Source organism: Rissa tridactyla, chromosome Z, assembly GCF_028500815.1.
Source record: "Rissa tridactyla isolate bRisTri1 chromosome Z, bRisTri1.patW.cur.20221130, whole genome shotgun sequence".
Classification (NCBI taxonomy): Eukaryota; Metazoa; Chordata; class Aves; order Charadriiformes; family Laridae; genus Rissa; species Rissa tridactyla.
In genome coordinates, this window is record NC_071497.1 from 19,444,484 (window position 1) to 19,460,565 (window position 16,082).

The 16,082-nt window shown below is 35.2% G+C and overlaps 1 protein-coding gene across 7 annotated transcripts in view; it reads left to right on the forward strand.

Annotated features, from left to right (window-relative positions):
- DMXL1 (Dmx like 1) overlaps positions 1 to 16,082 on the forward strand; it is an 84,643-nt gene that overhangs the window by 47,081 nt on the left and 21,480 nt on the right. For 6 of the 7 annotated variants that reach the window (XM_054186658.1, XM_054186659.1, XM_054186660.1 and 3 more), the window contains 9 exons: positions 170 to 422; positions 2,054 to 3,144; positions 3,410 to 3,601; positions 5,280 to 5,356; positions 5,530 to 5,657; positions 7,406 to 7,654; positions 8,059 to 8,172; positions 14,715 to 14,878; positions 15,890 to 16,029. In XM_054186658.1, the coding sequence (XP_054042633.1) occupies positions 170 to 422; positions 2,054 to 3,144; positions 3,410 to 3,601; positions 5,280 to 5,356; positions 5,530 to 5,657; positions 7,406 to 7,654; positions 8,059 to 8,172; positions 14,715 to 14,878; positions 15,890 to 16,029 (2,408 nt within the window). The remainder of the gene's footprint in view (positions 1 to 169; positions 423 to 2,053; positions 3,145 to 3,409; positions 3,602 to 5,279; positions 5,357 to 5,529; positions 5,658 to 7,405; positions 7,655 to 8,058; positions 8,173 to 14,714; positions 14,879 to 15,889; positions 16,030 to 16,082) is intronic. The other variant, XM_054186661.1, reaches the window with a different exon arrangement.

Sequence of the window (16,082 nt, forward strand, 5' to 3'; positions counted from 1 at the left end):
TACTTATCTCAATCTGAACAGATTTGTGTCACTTCCTGTCTTCTGATCATTTTAACCAGAGAAGAAATGTTTGGTCTTGTGAATATAATGTAATATTAACATATTACTATAAGTGTATATACATTCAGATATTAATACGAATATGTTTATGTTTTTTAAATTCAATTAGGTCTGCCTTGAAAAACTGAATGACATTCAATTGGCTCTTGTAATATCAAGACTTTATGAGTCGGAGTTTGAAGTATCTAGTACCTATAAATCTATACTACAGAAGAGAATTTTAGGAAGTGCATTTCCTGGAAAAGAGAGCTCAGGAAACATGCACTGTGACACTTTTCTGCGAAGTATGGCTTACTGGATTTTGGAAGATTATAGCAAGGCTCTTGACACTTTGATTAAACATTCTGTTGAAGATGAAGGAGGTAAGAATATGATTATTTTGCCTCTTAGGTTGGTTTTAACTATGTAGTTTCTTAAAGCATAGTTTGACCCAGACCAGGTACTGCATGGTTGCTCTTCATTGCTCATAAATAGCTCGCTGTAGCAATGTATGTGATTTCTATAGTAAATGTGGTGACTGTATTGTTGTTATCCTGTATCCCCTGAATAGATACTTAATTTATCCTTTAACTATGTGAGTATTAGGGTAATGAGAATGACTTTGCAGTCATGTAGCTGTTTTTCCAGCAGTATCTGAAACAGGAAGAGACAAATTAACTTCATTAGTTAGCTTGAATCCATCACAACCTAGGAGAAAATTTCTTAATTGCACATTTTGATAGCAGTCTGGAAGACGCGGTATTTTGTAGCTTTTAGCCCTTGGGAAGAATGGTTTACCACAATGATAAACTGCCATAGAAAAGACTTTGGTATTTCCCGTGATACAAAGAGGCCCACATGGCGCCTGAAATAGCATGTAAGTCTCCTAAAGTGATTTCCCCCCCCGCCCTCCTTCACTTGCTAGCTTTATAGGCCTTGTAAGAATCAGTTGTATTATTTCCTAAAGTTACTGTTCTCAAGGAGGTTAAATGTTTCAGGACCCTAATAGTTAGCATGCTAGCTAGTTTCAGTCCTGGCTACTGAGGGAAACTTGATGGGGATAAATGAAGACTTGAATCCCCAGAGCTGTGTAATTAATTTTAAAAACTAATTTCAGTTGAAGTTACATGCCTCAGGATAATTTTGAGCAAATCAGGGATATAGTGTTCAGTTGTTTCTGTCTTGGTCATATCCTCCTGTGTAAATTTATTTTTAAATGTTTCTAATTTTTTAATCAGTTCAGTGGCTTCTTTGTGGTGTTTTGCTTTATTTCTTACTTAAAAGGTGGTCTCTCAGGTACCTTTTCCTGTAATCTGTAGTTGGCTGTGCCATAACTCCTGACAGAGGAAACAGTAAGAGTTAACTTAATTCAGCTAACCCAGACTCTTTGAAAGCTGTGTGAATAATTCTATGCTGATGCTTTCAGGGATTTTCATGTTGTGGTTTTGGACATGAAAATAAAATGTGTAGGTGCTGCACTGCTGTATAATTCATTTATTTGTATGTAATAACAATAGCCATATATACAAGTTATGGATTCATTAGTTTTATTGTATGTTGCATTATTGTTAAGAGGTAAAAAAAAAATTACTAATCCAAAACTTTAAAAAAGACTATTTCTTTTAAATAAAAGTATTTAGTAAGATATAACATTTTATTGTCATTTAGTGATGGAGACTTCAGAGATATAAACTAAACAGGAGTGTGGTCTTGTTTAACTGCAGCAGAACTGGCCTGACTGCAAGGAAGAGAAATACCAGCTGTTTTAAATTAAAGGTCTTACCTGCTCTCCTGCTCAAGCTTCTCTTCTTAGTAGTGATTAGGTTTGGCAATGTCCTCCCTCCCAAGATATTCAAATGATAAAAGTGCAAAGGAAGGTGAAAAGGGGGGTGCAATTACATTAACAGGAGAATGAGTATTAAGACCTAATGATGTTCTGATGAACTTAGAACTTTGCAGATGGACTATTTCATACAGAATGATAGATTTTCCTCACGATGCAATATCTTTTCAGATGAACGAGATGGCTCATCAAGTTGTAACCCTGCAGTGTTTAACTTCTATAACTACTTAAGAACACATCCTCTCTTGCTGAGACGTCATTTTGGCTCTTCTGATACATCTTCCACACACATTTGCCTAACAGTAGAAAATGGACTAGCTGACAAAATCAACCTAAGTGAAAGACGGCTGTTTTTCACCACTGCATATGCCCATCTAAAAGCTGGTTGTCCTATGTTGGCCTTAGAAGTGTTATCAAAGATGCCCAAAGTTGTCAAGAGGTCGAAGTCATTCTGTAGATCCTCTAGTTTAATGGATACTAGTAAAGATTTCTCGCCATCTTCTCCAGTTAAAGAACTGGAAACAAAAGACCAGTCTTCCAGTGTTGATTGGTCACAGCCAGTATTGAATGGTCTAGGGTCATCTTCAGACTGTTCATCAGGAAAACATTCAAGTTCAACTCTTTCCTTTGACTGGAGCCAGCCAAGTGTGGTATTCCAAGATGAACAATTGAAACTACAGTCAGACAGTGATCAAAGTGATGAGAATGAAGATTCTTCCCTGGTAATGAAAGACCTAAAACCTCTGAAGAAAACTGAAAAATTATATGAAACAAGTTCTAGCTACACAGAATCTTTTAGTATAGTTGATGACAAAAGTATTCTAAGTCCATCAGAAGATATAATTTCAGCACAGCTGAAGTTTAGAGCATGCCTGAAAATTCTTACTGTAGAGCTTCGTACGCTGTCCACTGGTTATGAGGTAGATGGTGGGAAGCTGAGGTATCAGCTTTATCAGTGGCTTGAAAGAGAAGTGGTAGCTCTTCAAAAGACCTGTGATTATAGTGTTGAAGTAGAAGAGATACAGTCAGGAATTAGTGTGATGCCAGAGGAAGCTACATTACATGAAAACCCTGAAGATTTAGCTGACCAGCAAAAAAATATGCTACAGAAAGAAGATTTTCAGAAAAGACGCCAATGGCTTCTGAAATACCAGTCACTCCTAAGAATGTTCCTTAGTTACTGTATACTTCATGGCTCTCATGGAGGAGGTTTGGCATCTGTCAGAATGGAATTAATTCTGCTATTGCAAGAATCTCAGCAGGTATGTGGGGTAGCTTAGTTTGTGTTTTCTCTGCATTGGATTTGATGTAGGCTTTTTTGAATATGTTACCTGTTATTGTTGAAGTTTTCCTATTATAGCATGCACTTATTTTATAATAAAAGTAACACTTGTTAACATGTTATGTTTTCTGTAGGTTAGGGTTTTTTTGTTGTTTAGAATCCCCTTCCCCTCTTTCAGAAGTTCTTTGGTTCCCTTTAGGAAGCTGTACTATCACTTTATGTGTGTGTTTCTTGCTTGTTTTTAGGAACAGTCAATACGGGTACCTTCCAGCCCTCTACCAGAGCAAAGCTCCATACCTCTCCTATTTGCTTGCACCGCTAGTGCCAAAACAGTGGTGGCTAATCCATTGCTACATCTTGGTAACTTAACTCATGATATATTACATGCCATAATAAACCTCGATTCACCACCTCATCCAGATACTCAGAACAACAAGGTGCATATTTTTTTTTATATAGTTGTTTGTTTCTTGTTGTCATTGTCCAGTTTGCTGAAATCATGAATCTCTCTTTCACAGCATGAAAACTTTCTGATGTGCCTACCTATGACAAGTAATAAAACTGTGCAACATAATTATTTTTGGTAGTGCTTAAAGTGTGCTAAAAGTATGTTCACTGATTACTACTTATTGTTGATGTGCTGAGCATCTGGTTGAACAAGCTGAAGTAGATCGGCCTCTCTCAGGACTGGATATTTGTCCAAGATGACATCTGTTATGGAAAACATGCACTACTATGTCAGTGTCACATTTGTCTTTATGACAATATGATCATTACTTTGGTTATGTTAATGGTAAACTCTGTATTTCAGTCCTAGACCTAAGTAAAATTAAGTTTTGAAGTATAAAAACTGATTGTCTGCAAAGTGCAGTAAACTCAGACTTTTCTGTGAAACAGTATATATGTTCAGGCTTGGGGCAGTGTGGCTGGAGAGCTGCCTGGCAGAAAAGGACCTGGGGGTTCTAATTGACAAGCGGCTGAACGTGAGCCAGCATTGTGCCCAGGTGGCCAAGAAAGCCAGCGGCATCCTGGCTTGTATTAGAAATAGTGTGACCAGCAGAAGGAGGGAGGTGATTGTCCCCCTGTACTCAGCACTGGTGAGGCCACACCTTGAGTATTGTGTCCAGTTCTGGGCACCTCAATATGGGAGAGATATCGAGGTGCTGGAGCGAGTGCAGAGGAGGGAAACGAAGCTGGTGAAGAGCCTGCAGAATAAATCTTATGAGGAGTGATTGAAGGAGCTGGGACTGTTTAGTTTGAGGAGGATGGGGCTGAGGTGAGACCTCATCACTCTCTACAACTACTTGAAAGGCCATTGTAGAGAGGTTGGTGCTGGTCTCTTCTTACAGGTCATTAGCGATAGAACAAGAGGGAATGGCTTCAAGCTGCAACAGGGTAGGTTTAGGCTGGACATTAGGAAAATATTCTTCACAGAAAGAGTGGCCAGATACTTGAATAAGCTGCCCAGGAAGGTGGTGGAGTCACCATCTCTGAATGTGTTTGAGTCGTTTAGATGTGGTGTTAAGGGATATGGTGTAAGGGAGAACTTTGTAGAGTGGGGTTGGTGGTTGGACTCGATGATCCCAAGGGTCTTTTCCAACCTAAATGATTCTATGATTCATAGAGTAAAATTCAGTCTGTTTTTTTTAAGTTATGTAAGATTTCTTCTGTATTTAACCTTGGACTGGAAAGCAAACTTTTAAGTGTTAGGTTAAATATTTCCTGAAGTTTTGTATGTGTTAGGTCCCAAATCGTATTTACTTTTGCTAGGGATTTCTGGAGAATACTCAAGAGATTGCTCAGTTCCTAGTCTGTGCTTTGTTTCAGAGGGAACAGACAAATAACTATAATAAACTCATTTTTTTTAACTGAACGTTTTTGATCAACAGATTCTCTAGCTCTTTACATAAGTATGTTTTGTGATACATTAAGAAATGTATCAGCTATGATAAAAATAGTGATCAGTGTGATACTGAGCAAATTGTGTGCATGTCTGGGATGCACAAGAATTGGTCAAAACCCAATTTTTTGGAGAAGGTGCCTTTGTAAGTGATTTTTGCCACTGCCCACTGTTCATCTGGAGTGTAATATGTTCTATAAAACTTTGTCTTACAGATATATGTAATGCATACCTTAGCAGCGTCACTCTCTGCTTGCATCTACCAATGTCTTTGTGATGGCCACAGCTACAGGTAACGAACTAGGAAAAGTACTTTTTAGAGATTGGTCAACACGTTGTCTCACTGTAGTTGTGATATAATAATAGTGCACCAGAAGGCAGTGCTCACACCTGCCTACCACTTGAATAGTTTGAAACACTTTTTTTTTTAATGTAAATACAATGTCCCACTTTTCTGTTTCACAGCTCGTTTCAAGCAAATCAGTTCACTGGAACAGTGTATCAGACAGTGCTATTAACTCAGCGCCATTCTCTAAGAACAACAAGCTTAGAAGAAACAGTGACTCCCAATACATCACCTGCTCAGTGGCCAGGTATGTATAGTTGATTTGTTTCTTTCCTATTAAGGAAGACTTAATTGTCTGGATCCACTGTAAGAGTATGCAGCTATGCTCTGGACTTTGTAGTAGTATTTGTAACAGCTGCGTGGTAAAAATAAGTTCTTATAATAAAATTTTATCTTCGTTTTTCAAAAGCTGTAATCTAGTAATTCTGGTTATTCACTAAGTTATAATATTATAAGTTGATTTATATTGCTTTCTCTTGCTAAAAAATGTTAGTGGGAGCTCTAGTAGAGGGCAAGTAAATGGAAAATAGGGTGTTGGTCTGTGCTTTATTTGCTCCCCCTGCAGGCAACAGATCAGTCTCACCGTTACTCTGCTTCCTTTACTTTGAAAAAGAACTTGAAAGGCTATCGTAGTTTGTGCACCATCTTAGAATGATTATGTACAAATTTTGAACTAACTTGCAACTGTTGACAATGAAAAGTTTATCATGCGTTATGTTTTACTGTACCTCTAAAACCCACGTAGGACTTCAGATAATCCTTGACATGTGCTGGGATCTATCCTGATGAAGCTACCCTGGTCACGTTAGAGAGAGTGTGTGTCTATATAAGCTTTACAGCACTAACTTTATTGTAAGCGTAACCAAGAAATATGCTTTCATATTATGGGATCTGTTTTTCAATAAGAAAATTTAAAAAAAATCTTTTGGAGAACCTTAAACAGTCGTTGTGTTTGAAGCGATCCTGTTTTTTTCTTTTCTGCAAAACGTTCTGTCAAAACTTTACAGATTTTTGAGAGGAATCAGATTGTCATCTGTTCTCTTTTTATTTCATTAGTTGCTGAGTTAAATTTCTAATGAACGAGACAAGGCATTGTTAGCAGTTGTGCTTATAGGTAACATCACTTTAAACTGATTTCTCAGGTGTTTTTTTTTTTTCCAATAGCTTCACATGCCTTATGTACAAAGGGGAGAGTATGACACAAAGCAGAATTCTTTGGCTGCTGCTATTTGTGTTTTCTCTTATGTGCACAAAGTGACACAGTTGGAGCCACATCTGAAACTCTTCACAACTTTTTGTGGGAGCATAAAAAAACCCCCAAGATGTATAGCACATGGGTGAAAGAACACCTGTCAGACAATGCAGAGTTCAAATTGGTGACCATGATTTTTGGTTGGTTTTACCACTGTAAAGTGAGAATATAGCATGTTAACTTACAGTGTTGTGCTGGAATTACAGACCTAACTGGTGAAACAAGCACCACAGAAAAGTCAATGAGCAGATTAGTATTTTTATTCTTAAGTATAAGATTTGGATGATATGTATTGAATATACTGTGAGGCACTCGGTTAGAAGTAGAGAATAAAGAGCTAACCCTTTGCTGAAAGAATTGAGTAGCCAGAAAAAAGAGAGCCTGAGACATGGGGGGAAGAAAGATTCATGTAAGTGAGGTAACTAGGTGTTGTATCATAGAGTTTCAGTACCAGGTATTTTGTTTTAGAGATATTCCAAAATTTGAGTGCTTTTTTTGTCATTTTTTTTCCCCTCTTATTCTTGAAAAGTTGCTATATATTTGTTTAACTGTTAGTACAAAACATGAAGCTGTTCAATAGCATGCCTCTTTCTCCTGGAGTTTAATTTCCTCTAAGACTTAATTCTTTTTCTACACTAGAAGGTACTCAGTAATGTACGTTGCCAGTCAAAATACCCATGATAATCCAGAGTATGTTGACACACATGTATATGCTTTTTATTTTTTCTTTTTTTTATAAACAGGAATAACAGCTCTAATACGTCTCTTGAATTCTGCTGGTGAGGAAGCGCAGCCAAGTCTCACAGTTTTACTTTGTGAAATTCTAACTGCAGTCTACCTGAGTCTGTTCATCCATGGCCTAGCAACACATTCTAGCAATGAATTGTACAGAATTATGGCTCATCCACTTAACAACAAAATGTGGTCTGCTATCTTTGGAGGAGGAGCTCATACACCCCGTGGCGAACAACTGCAATTAAAGACAAAAACTGGTTAGTTCCATTGTTTTACTTACATTCGTCTTCGGGGTGCTTTAAGAAAATTATGTCACTGCTGAAAGCTTAAGAGTAATTGTTTTAAGTAGTTAATGTTCACTAAGAATTCAATATGGTTTTAGATCTGCAAAGAAAAACTAAGATCTAAAATAATTAGCATAGATGTTGTATAGAAGAGAGTACGAAGCAGATGTGAATGTTACTGAAATAAGGTTTTCAAGTAGCACAACTACTGTATGTTACACATACTGTAATGTGAGGGGGTTAAGCTCATCTTAAAGAGAAAACTTTCAGTACTATTACAGCCTAGTTTTTAATGTCCATTTTAAAGCTTTCCAGTTCGCTCATATCAGGAATATATTCCCATTTTACAAATACAGTATGTTTTCTCTCTTTGGCAGGTGGGCACTTCCCAATGCCTAGCCCACATCAGGTAGTAGTGTTCTCCATGGAATGTGTGGGGTTTTCCAAATCCCTTACGGCCTTCAGTACTCATAGTCCTACCAAATCTTCAGGCAAGATACTAGATCTAGTACTAGGCCTCTACATGCAGTTTGCTATGTGTGATTTTTTTTTTTTGCATATGTAGAAAGACAGAAAAACTTCTGTTTGCAAGCCATGACATCAAAATTTAAAGTGAAGTTTTGTAACTAAAGCAGCAATTAAATTGGGCCTTTTAAAAAAAAAAATTGGCAGTGCTGTTGTATTCTTACTACACTTCATTTGAAATCAGTGTTAATTATAAAATGACTTTGACCATGGTTTGAAAGGATCAGAAGTGTTTCATATCTTTGTTGGAGAGCTGCTTGTTTTGCTTTTTGAATATAAGCATTATTATGCATGTGAATTTCTAAGTTTTCATTCTAGACATTACAAAGAAAAGGTGTTCAGTTTTGATAGTCTAAGAAAGGAAACAACCTTCCTTAGGAAAGCAAACAACCTTCAAGTTTTAAATTCGGATTATTATAAATTATCCTGAAGTCCAGAATGAATTCTGTAGTGCTTTTCTTTTTGGTACAGATTTGTGCTTTATAATTTAGTTGGACCTCTATAAAATCAAGAGTAACAATCCTGTAGACTATCAGATTTTTTAAAAGGAAGATTTTGTAAATATAAATTTACTGGAACTATGGTGACTTTGTACATCGCTTCTAAATATATATGTATAAAATATAACTTAAATTATATAATTTTTATTATTATACTGTTGTTATTAATATTCAATGTGTGTTACATATAAAAATACCTTGTATTTAAGGAAAACTGGAAATGTAGCCTGTGTAAACACAGACTTTGTCAGACATTTAGAAAAGTATTTTCAGGGTAGAAATCTTTAATCAAAAGTGAGTTCTTATCTGTACAGTTTTCTCTGTGGTATTGAATAAATATTTACCTTAACAAAATGATAATGAGAAATATATTTGCCATATCAGAATTGTTGGAAGGCTTAACTGGCTTTTGTTGACAATTCTAAGTTTCCTAGGTGTTGGTAACTGTATACTGAGATGTGTTAATGCTGCTACTACTACTGTTTTAAAATGATAAGCTAATTGTTTTTACATAGAAATGTGTTCTGAAATGTGTACTTAATGCCTGTCTACTGCATGTTTTTCTTGAAAATGAATGCTGTCTGGCTGATTGCAGAATTAATAAAACTGTTGCTGGAAGAATCAAGAAACCAAAATTGAAAATTTAAGGGAAGAAGGGACCTTTTTAAATACTAATTTGCAGGGATAATCCAACACTGGAAAAGGGGTCTAGAGTGGTTGTGGAGTTTCCATTTTTGGAGTTATTCAAAACTGAACAAACTAGGCAATCACCTAAGTCAGCCCCGTTCTGAGCAAAGGATTGGACCAGGTTCTATCCAACCTACTTAATTCTAGGATTCTGTAAGTCTATTACTTGTTTTTAATGCGTGTTTATATAGAGCAAATTTAGGGGAAAGGATTCGTGAGGAACATCTTTCTCTGTCATTTTAAATTAGGGGGGGGGGAGGAAAAAGGGAAAAAAATAGACCCCCAGCGAAGCAAAGAAGTAGGATTAAAATCTGCTGAATTTTTGAGCCCCTACTATCATCTCTTACTTTTTTTTTCCTGACCCAGAAATGAACACTGAGAAGTGACTGGGATGCTTGTTCCAGTCAACTATGGCACTTTCTTCCAAAGTATGATTTAGACTTCGTATAGCTTACCATTTTGTTATGCATAAACTATACTCTTTTTTCTTAAGTTTGTGTTTAGATATTTGTGAAATGTTTTCACTCTCAAGTGGGTATCAAAAGCCCCAAATTCTTAACATTAAAAATTCTAATATAACTCTATATGTCCTGCATATGTCGTCATCTTCTTGCCATGCCCCTAGCTTCCCCAATCCTTTAGTGCTTTATCTAAATGTGGATGTTGATCTCCACGGTCAAACTTGTTTTAAGAGATTATAGCACTATGTACAGAGATGGCCAATAAAGTTATGTGATTTCCATTTCTGCGCCTTACTTCAGTTGACTAGAGCATATAATAGCTTTGGATATAAAATTTCTATTAAATAAACATCATCTTTCCATTAGACACAAACTTAAAAACAGGAACCAAAAACCAGTTCCTGGTAGTCTTGTAAAATCCTGACCTCTGTTAGGAATTAGTTTGTACGAAAAGCTATTGCTTCATTGCCTCTTTCACAGTGAAGATCAGACAAAGCATAGCAGTCTGAATGCTTTTTAGAGCTGCCTGACATGTTATATTTTCCAGACGTGTTTCTTGTTCTTGCAGTTACAGCAAATGATTTTGACAAACTGGGTTAGCATTTGAGAATTTACATTATGTCTCAAAATTCTTTTCAAATAGGCAATTAGCATCTGAAAAATAACCCTATTATTGATTACAGTAGATCTTTTCAGAATTGTATTTACCATGTATTTCTCCTCAAAACAGCCTCAGAAAACTGTTTTGTAACTTAAGTCTGTACAGAGATGGTAATTTCTCTATAATCCAGAGGGTTCATAAGGAAAAGTTTAGGTTTTACTTTAATAGATAGAAATCCATAATTTCATTTCATATATTCAATTATTCCATGCTATAAGAGTAAATTAAATGCAAAACTACTTCCAAAACTTGAGTATTTTACAAGTACACTTTATAGACTTCAAGTTGTCATTTTGGGTTTCAGATATAGAAATCAGAAATCTGATCATACCTGACTATTAATAGTCTTAAGGCAAGTTACTTTTCTCGGCTGATTGTTGTAACTTTCCAAGCAATTAAAGAAATTTTAACACAAATATTATTTCTGAGTACTGTCATAGTTGTACTTTGGTACGGAGAAATTATAAATTGTCTTACTCTGATGGGTTTTTGCCTGACATACCAAAGGTTTTAAGAAACCTTGATAATGAGGATGTGCACATAAAATTTATCCACGCGCTGTGCAGTCCCGCTGTTAATCTTATGCATATATTTCTCTTGTTAGATCCTCTGCATTAATTTGCAGCTTTCACTTGCTCCCCACAAACCATTATTCATGACCTCCTGGAAAACATACTGCCATTACAGATTTTATATATTTCTGACTTAGATTAACAGAGCCTCTAAGCATAAGATTAATTTAGTGTTTGGCCAAGTTTTGCTTAGGCAATTGTAAAGAAAAATCAAACCCTTAGAACTCTTGCATTTTTCTGCTTGCTGTACCTGCTGTGAGGTACGTTGCATCCAGAATCTGAAACAAAACAACAACAAAACCCAAACTTGCATTAGTAGTGCTTTGGACTAGCAATTTTTTCTTCCTCAGACTGGATCTAACAGTGCTATGTATCTGCAAATCAGAAACAACAGTAAAAAGTCTTCATTTTTAGACTTTATCTCCAGGAATGGATTAATCTCAGAATAGATAAAAGAATACAGATTCCTCGAGTTCTAAAACAGCCTAGCTTGTGTAAGGACCTAACAACAGCCATGCAAACTGCTCCTTTTTAATAAAGAATTCTCTGTGATATTATTATTAGTGGAAACTTTGACATCAATGTGAGAATAATTGCCTTGAATTCCAGCTCAGAATTAGAGACTGCAATATTGGGCTTGGTTTTTTTAAGGTACTTTGGAGTACTGAGTACTTCATTACTTGCGTGGCCTTTTTATTCTGTATTAAAGTCTTTGTCTTCTCACTATTACTCTCTTATTCTTGGTTAAGTCAGCCATTAAAACAGATCAGAAGTTTGATTTGAAGTATTTGCACTCTGAATGATGGAGTTGTTTTAGTTCAGTAGAAGAAGCTTTAGATGGTCAGAACAGGAATGTCAACAAAGTTTGTGTATGCCAAGTATTTTGTGCTTATCTAATTTTTTGAGAGGTTTCTATTCACCATTTATTGAAATGCCCCCAATGTATATAATGTCTTCAGAAACACCTGAAAGTTTAATATATACTTGCTTTGAGCCTTTCAGTGAATGACTACTCATTAATGGTGCATAAATACAACAAAGAATTTACGGTCTTGTGTACATATAGTAATCAAACTACAGTTTATGAAACTTAATTGCAATTGCTACTGTTGAGTGCTAATTCAGTAAATTCATCACCTTGGCCACATGGGCTATTGCCCATGAGTAAGCAGAATATTATGTTGAATGTTGAAAATGTCAGGATTTGTAACCTTGCAAAATGCAAATTCTTTCTAGATTTGAAGTCAAAATGTCTAGCAGTGTAGACTTTTACCAGGCTACTGTTCTAATTGGCTTTCATAGCTTCCTAAAGAATTATATAAATCTGTGCAGGGCTTTACACTTCCTAAAATGATTTGAGGTGTGATTCAAAATCGTTATTTCTTTTGACACGCCTCTGTAATTCCACTCTGTTCTGGGCTTCAGCACTGCTGATATTTGTTGATGCCTGCAATCAAAGATGATGCTTTTGTAAGAGGACTCCATAATTTTATATCTCTTAATGAAGACTTGCATTTTTTCATAGGGCGTTGGGGTGTTGATGCTTCATACCTGCACACAGTCTTCAATAAGAACCAGTAACCCTGATTTGCATTTTAGTTTTTTGTGAAATTGAAATAGATCTGCCTTTTAGCTCTTCCTGTGAAGGTGGAAGGGAGCTGATGTGAGCAACAGGTCTTTTGAGTATAATTGCATATGTTAGATCTTGGCAGAAATAGAAGCATTTTCCTTGTCTGAAATATTCCAATATTCTTGGAAAATAACATTAATTTTACAGTTGTCTTATAAGTAAAATGGGACCAAAGATAAATGTTTTGAATGCAAAAAACAGTTTTGTTTTAACTAGAGTTAAAGAGTTTTAACTAGAAATATATGAGAAATTTGAAAGTGAATATAACTGGAGATCTGAAATCCCAAATGACAAAGTCAGATTTGTAATGAATTTGTTAATTTATTTAAAGATTTTTAGAATGGACAAAAAAAATAAATTGACATTAGTAGTATGTATTTCAAACCACTTAGATGGTTGTACTTTCATTTTCCTTAAATATTGATATTTTTTTCCAATGGCTAGCCTGCATTATTCTTAAAAACACAAAGAATGATCTAACAGAATGGGAAAAAAGTACTCTTTTAAAGTAAAGCATTTGCTTTTTGAATTCTGCTTAGAAAAACAACCTGCAAGCATATACTTGCTTAATTTCTGTATCATGCAACATTTGTTCCTTATTTTATGCCTAGTGAATTTTTTTAAGCAATTGCTAAAAATTCATACAATGATGCATGTGCATGCTCTTTCTTAGCTGATGAGCTTTAAATAATGAAATGAAAATGCATTTTACCGTAGCTATTATATTTGCGACTTTTAGTAAAGGTAAGTGGATTGCAAATAATATCCGTAACAGGAAAAAAATAAAATGATACAGTATAGTAGTGCAACACAGACTGTTAAAATATAACAGTTTCAAGATGAAAGATGAGATGCTGTCTTCAGCTTTTATTAGATTCTATACATAAATTATTTTATAGTTCAGCAGCTTGTAGTGGTAATGGTCGTCTTCATATGTGGTCAAAAATGTTTTTGAGAATCCTTGGAAAAATGTGGGTTTTTTTCTGGTCCAAAACCAACCAGAAATTATGAAAAAATTCTGTCAACCACTGTGAATATAGAGAGTTTTCCCATTTAGGGGGGAAAAAAAAAATCATAGTTGTGAGGTTTAAAAAAAACTCAGAAGTTTTTTGTTTTTTTAAATAAACCTAAATCTTACCTCTTTCAGGCTTTACAGTTGTCTTAGTTTGTGTTACAAGCACTTAAGTGTTATATGTGGAATATAACTGTTCTTAAATGAGTGTTGTTTTTCTTTTGTCCGGAGTGTTAGACCTTCTGTTTTCAAGGGATTAGAGTAGCGATAAAAGTTTTGAAGTAAATAGTCTTTCGGGCATCTATCAAGACTCAAAAGTCTCCTGTTGATAAAATATTTGAACCAAAAAAAAAAAAAAAGGGTATAAGAAATACTTCTTTTTAGTGGTTCACTCCAGGCATACATAGGTATGCTGGCGTTTTTTCTGCCATGCCCAGCATTGCTAGCAGGAGAAGGTCATTTCAGAAGCTTAGTGGAAGTTAGTTTTAAAGGCCCTTGGTAGCAGAAGGGAATAAGTAAAGTTAAAACAATAAAGGAATTAAAACTAGGAGTAGGAATGGCAAGCACTATATTTGCAATATATATTCTGAAAAACAAGACTCTTGGCTTGTCTTAAAAATATAATAAGTATTCAGTAGTGCTTATTGAAGTAATTTAGTTGTGCGGTATTTTTGGTTGAGCAACAATATTTGTCATCTTTGTAGGAAGAAAACTGCTAATGCAGTTATGGATGTACTCTACTGTTCCATATTATTTGTGCTGGGTGAGGGAGGGGTCCCTTTCTGGAGTTCTAGTTATGTATTAGTTTTGTGTATTTGAGCACTAACATTCTCTATGCTTATTTAGTACAGAAATGTTAAGATAAAATTCTGAAAACTTGCAGTGAGGAAGGTCTTTACTTTCTGTTGTAAATCCCTTTATTAAAAGCAGTAGGGAGGTGGAGCAGACAACTTAAAGCAACATACTGTATTTTCATCCTCTTCAGATGACGGAGAGAAACAGCAAAAACGTTACAGGCTTTCATCAAAAACCTCTTCAAAAGAGAGTTCTCAGTCACCTGCATTGCCATTGGTAGACCAAGAATCTCCATCTTACAAGGAAAGATTTATTCCTCCTGAGCTTAGCATCTGGGATTATTTCATTGCAAAGGTAATTTTTTGCTATTATGACAGATAAATATCTTCCATCACTTCTGGAATGGTAATTTTTTTCTTACTGTCTTTAGTCTAGGCATTGATTTAGATGTGTGTTTGAAATTGGTTGTTTTTATTACTCATATTTAGCTTTTTCTAAAATGCTGCCTACAGATATTTTTGAAACAGCTTTCTTAAAAATTGCTGTTATGTTTTCAGATAATGCTATAAACAAAACATGTTGATTTTTAGAGTTGTGGAGTACAAATGTGTAGGTAATTGTGGATCAACTATTTAGATAAACAGGGAAATATGAGCAGCTTTTCATCATCTATTTCAAAAGAGTGAAATGAACATATATACTTAATAGAAATCAAACTATGTTGCCTTTTGTTGTCAAGTCTGCTGTGGCAGGTCTTTCTTTGTAGAAAGTTACATAATTGTATGGAGTTGTATGGCTCATTTCTATACCAAATGTTAGCCATATCAGCAAAATAAATACCTAAGCATTATTTTAGGAGCAAGGACAAAAAGAAATTGGAAATACTGAATAACACACTGGGGCACTGATGGTGGGCTTATCATAAATATTGAGTTCTGTAGGCAGGGGGGATAGGATTTTCTTGTTCTTTAGTCCTCTCAGCCCTTGGAAGAACTGTAGAGGAAACACACTAGTGGTTTTGGCTTCTCTCTGACAAAAAACAAGCTTCTGTGTCATGCATGTGGTTTGATACATCTGATGTGAAAGTAAAGCAAAATAAGAATTGGAAAACTGTTAGTATTTTCATTTTCAGCATTAGAATTTTGAGTAACGGAAAAAATAGTTAAGCTACTAAAGTGTGCAATGCTTATGGACAGCTACGCTTTCCATGAGGTACAAACTCCAAAGATTACTAAATTGATTAAGATTGATATGCCTGCTTTTTATAAAAAAACATTAGGTATTATAATGATGTATTTGTTTAAAGATAATTTTAAAATATCTGTTAACTAGAAAATACTCAATAAATATTATTTAAATTTTTAGCCTTTTCTTCCATCACAAAGTAAAGCGGAATATGATTCCGAAGAAAGTCAGGAAAGTGGTGAAGATGATGAAGATATTGATGGAGATGTGTTTGCATCAAATTCACAAAATCAAGAGCATTCTAATGCAAATTCATACAGGTAAGTTACTCTTTAGAATGCAAGTTGTTCTGCAATGGCTAGACTTGCATTTC